The sequence below is a fragment of the Parasteatoda tepidariorum genome, chromosome X2, assembly GCF_043381705.1.
Source record: "Parasteatoda tepidariorum isolate YZ-2023 chromosome X2, CAS_Ptep_4.0, whole genome shotgun sequence".
NCBI classification, from domain to species: domain Eukaryota; kingdom Metazoa; phylum Arthropoda; class Arachnida; order Araneae; family Theridiidae; genus Parasteatoda; species Parasteatoda tepidariorum.
In genome coordinates, this window is record NC_092215.1 from 54,801,492 (window position 1) to 54,808,850 (window position 7,359).

At 26.0% G+C, this 7,359-nt stretch overlaps 1 protein-coding gene across 4 annotated transcripts in view; it reads left to right on the forward strand.

Annotated features, from left to right (window-relative positions):
* The first annotated feature begins 763 nt into the window (after nt 1-763).
* Nucleotides 764-7,359, forward strand: part of LOC107443665 (ectonucleoside triphosphate diphosphohydrolase 3) — a 104,611-nt gene continuing 98,015 nt past the window's right edge. Inside the window, exon 1 of one of the 4 annotated variants that reach the window (XM_016057620.3) lies at nt 764-921. Coding sequence is in view for 2 of the 4 variants with exons in the window: in XM_071188242.1 (XP_071044343.1) it covers nt 1,125-1,134 (10 nt within the window). In the remaining 2 variants the exon portion in view is untranslated. Of the gene's footprint in view, nt 922-1,109; nt 1,135-1,200; nt 1,324-1,386; nt 1,407-7,359 lie in introns of those variants that run through there. The other 3 variants (XM_071188242.1, XM_016057613.3, XM_071188244.1) reach the window with 3 other exon arrangements.

Here is a 7,359-nt window from a genome sequence, read left to right on the forward strand (position 1 = left end):
TTATTTTCAAAGAAGACAAAAAAGTGTAAATAATTGTACTTAATTACATCAAACAAAAAAAGGTGTATTTTTGGAATCATTCATTAAGATTGAGAAGTTTATTTACATGATTTTTTTTACGTAACAAGCGAAAAAAGAAAAAAACATAATAAAATATTGAAAAATATTCTAATATGTTATTCTAATATAATAAAATATTCTGAAAAGAATAATAATAATAATAAAATATTGGAATAATTTATTCTTGATTTAGCTAAAACACACAAACTAAAAGAGATTTAGGACTATTTCCAGAATTATTATTTTCAAAAAAGACAAAAAAGTGAAGTAAGTGTACTTATAATTACATCAAATAAAAAGAGTATACTTTTGGAATCATTCATTTAAGATTGAAAAGTTTATTTATATGATTTTTTTTACATAACAATTGAAAAAAAAAACATAATAAAATATTGGAAAATATTTTAATATGACATTCTAATATAATAAAATATTCTAAAAAGAAAAAACATATTAAAATATTGGAATAGCTTATTCTTGCTTCAGCTAAAACACGAGAAAAAAAGATCTAGGACTCTTTCCAAAATTATTATTTTCTAAAAAGACAAAATAGTGTAAAAAATTGTATTTAATGACATCAAATTAAAAAAAGTTTATTTTTGGAGTCATTCATTAAGATTTCAAAGTTTATTTCCCATAACAAACGAAGAGTGAATCTTTTCGCCACCTGCGCTCATGCTTTTTTCGTATTCAAGCCAACAGTCAGAAAGTTTTATTATGTCACAATTTTACGAGGTTCTCGACATCCCGTCGTCGTCGTGCAGTCGATTAGAACAGCTGTTAGAGAACATAGCTTTAGTGGAATCGAACTGACCAAATGATATTTTCCTTAGTGCTGAGTTTTAGAGAGTCATGAAATATGTAAGTTATTTACAAATACTTTATTGATTTATGTTCTTTTAAAAATAGATAGAGTTACTAAGGATACGATTTCTAAGTATACTGTTCAGTTACTATGATGTATTACGTGTTAAAAAAAAGTATTAAAAAATATTTTGTCATTAAATAAGAGGTATTATAAGCGAAATGTCACACTTGTGATAGATAAATTGGCTGCATTTGGAATGATTCCAAGTTTGTTTGTTTTTTTACCTATTTTATAAGCGAACTCTTAATGATGTATTCACTTAAATATGTTTACTAGTATCCAAGGTGTCAGCTGTTCGGATTGTAAATATTACTGTTAATTGAGTCATATAATCAGAAGCTGTTTCGAATCCTCTTGAATTCTCGAGATTTGAAAAAAATTTGGAACACTAATGGGTAATTTCACATTTTTTATAACAAAAATATATGTACCGCTATAACAATTTGAGGAACCACTAAAGGCTCTGCTTAATATTTCGGTAAGATTTAATTTATTTTATTGGATTTGGGTTATTCCGCATCAGAATAAAATTTTCACGTGAATTCTGGGAAACCTAATTGTTTCATTTCTTAGATCATTTTTTATTGACATTCTGAACTCTACATATTTGAACTTTAAAATTAAAAATTTTGTTATATGTATGCTTTAAAAAATTTAAAATGACCCCTTTTGACCCCCCAAAAGGACACTCATTCCTGGAGAGCACACTGTTTTTAGTTTGACTCAATTAATTTTTTTAATAAATTTTTAACTGTACTAAAAAGTTTTCATCGACTTGAAGTTTTGGATTTTGTAATCAAAGTTTTTTTATTCTATATCATTTAAAACAATAACATTGAAGGGAAACTGTAGGTTCATTCCTAAATGAAAGAAATCATTTATATGAAGACATTTATATGACGTCAATACATTTTTACTTTAAAATCAAATAATTTAATATCAAACGTTTTCCGCAAACTAGTACGAAATATGAATACAATAATGAATTTTAAAAAAATCTTTAAACAAAGAAGGAGGCAAAAAAAAAGGAAAAATTTTTTAATTAATAACTTTTTATAAATTTCTCATAATTTTGTCAAAGTATCGCTGGTTTTTTAATTTTTCTACTTATTTTGCGAAATTCGTTTTAATAAAATAAAGTTATACAAAAGTCCTAACTCTTGAAAGGAAGTCCTAGAATTTTCGCAGAACATTGTTTTCACACCACTGTTTTAGACCATATTAGTTTTCACAAATTCAAGAACTTATGACATTAAAGTGAATCTATTACATAAAAAACGTTGCAATCACATTTTTATTATTGTAGTGCTGTAAAAAGTACCTGTATGCTTAGACTAAAGTAATCACCCATCTAATTTAAATGATTATATTATTAACCCTTTAATGCCGAATCACCAAAAGTGATGGATATATGAAAAAACTCCAATAAGTATAAATTTTCTTATACCAAGCACTTTCAAATAATACTACGGAATTTTCATAGTTTCAGAAAAAAATTTTATTGAAGCATTTTTATAAATTAAAAATAAAAGAGTTTTGTACATCACCGAGCAAAAAAGTTTATTTGAATTAAAACAAAAAATTAGATAAGCTAAAAGTCTTACAGTTTTATAAGAATTCTAAGGTTTGTTTTAGATCACTGGAAAAACGAACCTCAAATAGTATGCAACTTTCTGAAAAATTGTTTATAAAGTTGTTCAAAAGAGAACTGAAACAAAAGTAAAAACTGAATTTGCAGTTGCGAGAAGGATTTATTTAACTTCACAAACACACTTAAAAAATTGGTATGACATCTATATTACATAGTACCAGTCAAAATCATTATAAACCGAGATGATCATATTAAAGTGAGCAATTTTTACCACTTTAAATATAAAATCTTTTAACAAAATTGAGATCAATGAAACTGGATCCTTCACATTAATAAGAGGTATATCGAATTTTCCCCATTTTTTCCTTTCCTGTATTTTTTATCTTACTGATCTTTGAAATACATGCTGGTTTTTAATCAATTATTACTATTTAAGATTTTGTTGTTTATAACGCGATTCAATAAATATACTATATATGTACTATATATGATAAATATACTATATAGATATAATAAATATACTATATATATANCAGTTCTATGAACATTTGAATTTAGAACTTTTTTTTGTAGATTTCAAAATTTTCGCAAACTTTTGACCGGTAGTGTATATGAAAAATGTTGCAATCACATTTTTATTATTGTAGTGATGTAAAAAGTACCTGTGTGCTTAGACTAAAGTAATCACCCATCTAATTTAAATAATTATATTCTTAACCCTTTAATGCCGAACCACCAAAAGTGATGGATATATGAAAAAACTCCGATAAGTATAAATTTTCTTATACCCTTTCAAATAATACTACGGAAATTTCATAGTTTCAGAAAAAAATTTCCTTGAAGTATTTTTATAAATTAAAAATAAAAGAGTTTTGTCTATCACTAAACAAAAAAGTTTATTTGAATTTAAACAAAAAAGTTAGATAAGCTAATAGTCTTACAGTTTTTTAAAAATTCTATTTTAAAAATAATGTTTGTTTTAGGTCACTGGAAAAACGAATCTCAAATAGCATGCAACTTTCTGAAAAATTGTTTATAAAGTGGTTCAAAACAAAACTGAAACAAAAGTAAAAATTGAATTTGCAGTTGCTAGAAGGATTTATTTTAACTTCACCAACACACTTAAAAAATTGGTATGACATCTAAATTACATAGTACCAGTCAAAATCATTATAAACCGAGATGATCATATTAAAGTGAGCAATTTTTACCACTTTAAATATAAAATCTTTTGACGAAATTGGGATCAATGAAACTGGATCCTTCAACTGGGTAACATTAATATGAGGTATATCGAATTTTCTCCATTTTTTCCATTCCTGCATTTTTTATCTTACTGATCTTTGAAATGTATGCAGGTTTTTAATCAATTTTTACTATTTGAGATTTTGAGATTTTGTTGTTTATAACGCGATTCAATAAATATACTATATATATATATATATTAGCCGTTCATTATTTCAAGTTCTAAAAATTACTTTCATTGTCGAATCTGAGAAAGTAAAAAGAGTACACACAGAAAAGCTGAAGGAGCGCTGTCCTAATACATTTATAATTAGGGTTGCAAATTTGTCGCGGCATGAATTTTCATCATTTCACAAAAATTCGCAGTTTTTTTTTCTCTACTAAAAAGATTTAGAATTTGATTTTTTTTAATCTGTTACATTTTAAAGCTACTTTCCTAGAGCTTCGTAATTGAAAACATTTAAGAGAATAGATCAATAGTAAAATAACATTTTTAGAGTAGCCAGATGTTTGAGGAAAAACAAGTTGAATGCTCTCAAAGCAACGGAATCACACTGGCGAAAAAATTAATCCAATTTTGGGAATCCAAGGTAGATTATCCCGAATTTTCGACGTTTATCTATGCCTACAAACAGCGTAGACACTGAAAAATCGTTTTTCCAATATAAGAATGAGTTAAACAGATAAAATTTGATTATGTATAATATTTTGTTTTTATTACGTACAATATGTTTTAACTATGTAATATGTCTTAAATGTGTACAGCATTTTTCATTCTCAAAATACTGTTCATTCTGTAAAAATATTATTGCTTGAAATTAAAAAACTTATTTTTTCGTATTCCATGAAACTTTAAACAAATAAACAAAACAGAACATAAACAAACAAAAATTTTACGTGAATCTGGTTTCTCGTGACAAATTTGTTACCATAATTATAATTGTTGTAACCATAATTATAATTGTTGTAACCATAATTATAATTGTTGTAACCATGATTATAATTGTAAACAAACAGGGCTGCTTTTGTAATTATTGAGAAGGCAATTTAAAATTTCACCTCATGTATTTGGCTAAAAAAAGTTTGAAATCGTCACTTATCTCGCTGAGTATCAAAATAGTGCTATTTACAAGCAGTTCCCTGCCAACTCCCTTTGTTGATGTTTTATTCTTGTAAACATTCTATTTCATTGGATTACAACCAACAAAGGTTAACATTAGACATTTTTTTACTTCCAAATCTACAGAAAATAGAAGGTATATTACCAAATGTTATTACTTGAATATTCCATACGTGCACAAAATATACAAATGTCAAGTTTCATTTATTAACAAATGAATGATTTCAAATTGTCAGAAAACATTCATTTGACAAATTTCAAGTAAGCAATAATTTACAGAGCAATTATTATCAAATGATTATTCTTAATTCCAAGTGTGCAAAAAATACATAAATGAAAAAGTTTCAGGTTGACAATATTTTATAGGTATATTACTTAATAGTGTCCTTTGAATATTCTTAATTTCATATGAATAAAAATTACGCACATTACTATATTAATAAATATGAACAATATTTTAAAAATCAATTTTTAAAAACTATAGATAATAAATAAACAAGACAGTTACGGAAAAATTCAGGTATTTTTGAGGTGTAAATGAGGTGTTTTTCAAAGGTATAAATGAAGTTGCTATTTAAATATATTGTTAGGTTAATGAATACCTCAAAAATACTGGCAGAGGTATCAACCTGAGGTGTTTCATCTAACTTGTGTGAGGAGGTAGATTTTTACTACTTTAAGAGGTTTCCATTTCACCCTTAGGTCATTAGGAGATCTTAATTTATCATCCAGAAGTTTTTAATATTACACCTGCGGCAGTAATTTCTTGATTGGTTAAGCTATAAAAGAAAGTTTTAAATACATATTTCTTCTGTAATTTAAATAAATTCAATTAAATTATCTTGAAATGACACTTATCACAAATTCCACAGTTAAAAAAGATTATTTGTGGGAACTCACATATTTGTAACTAAGGTGATTGAATTGTTAAAGATATAAAACTGCAAATTGAAATAATTGGTCAGCTGACGCTTTAAATATTTATATTTAAAACAAAAATTTCGTTTTTTTTGTGCAAACCAAAAATTATTTCAAATATCGATTCTGTCTCCCACTTGAAACGTGGAAATATTGGAACCAAAAGTATAAAATATGAATTAGTAAGAAAGTCATATTAACAATAATAGCGGCAGGTTTTAAAAATATTAGAATCATATGATCTTTAACAGAATTAATTAAACAAAATAAATTGTTTTTTTTTCATGGTTTAAATTAACTGGATGCAAATTAATTTTTTTCAATTAAATGTCATTTCCCTTCGGTCATATATTTTCAATCTTCATAGCTAAAAACGTCTAAAAGTGTGACAGGTACCACAGTCACAAAATAAAATACAGTGAAGAAAGTACTACCACTAACAACCTTTTTAGAGAAATTCAAATATATAATTCCAATCTTATTAGGAAATTTTAACACTTTTTATTTTCCCATAATTGGATTTACCATTAATGTACTAATAACACAATGGTAGTATGGCATTTTTTTCTTACATATCTTTACGTAAACTCAATACGATTAGCATATATTTTTAAACGTTTTGATAGATTTCTTAAAATTATTAGTTTTTTTAATCAATTTTTGAAGCTGATTCTGAAAGAGAATTCAATCACATCAGAATTTCGAAAAAAGTAGTTATTTTAATATTTTAATCAATGCAATCAAGAATCAACAATCGCTTAATAACATAAAATTTTAAAGTTAGATATCAATTTTTATGCATTTTTTACACCCCATCGAATATAACTAACCACAAGCTTTTGTTTGAAAATTGTGAACAATCTTTAAGAGGAAACTTTAAAAGAGAACGATTTGAAATAATGCTTTTAAAAAAGGTTGAGTAAAATATTTCCTATGTAACTTATAATGCCGAGCAGAATGAAAAGTTATTAGTTGCTCATTTCAAATCATTTGTTTAAATATAAAAACGTATCTCATTAGGAGAAATTCCAAAAAAAAATTCATATAACTTTCAAGCAATAAATGCTTTTATTTGCAGATGATTTTATTCGATTCAGCATTAAAATTACACAAGAAACAATACTGACCTATTTCTGAAAAGTTTAAGGTTTGCGAAATTTGCTACTTTTTCAAGCAGGGAGCCATAACCAGGTGCATAAAAATGCTCATAACCTTAAAACAAATTATCATATCAGCTTGAAATCCGCTTTCATTTAACTCTTCTTAATTCTCTAATAAGTAATAATAATCTGCTTTCTTAAATAATTAACATGGGTAAATTGTGAGAAATTAAAATGTAGCGAAAAATAACAGTTCTGTATTCAAACACGAAAAAGTGAGCTAGTACAGTTATTAGTGTATATTTTAAATAATTTTTGCGTTTTTTTATAGTTGATACAGTAGGGTCCAGACAATAGCAACATAGGCTACTGCTTTTGCTGTTAGTCAACTAGCTGTTACGAGACCCAGCATGCTACTACCTCTCTCTCTCTCTCTTTATATATATATATATATATA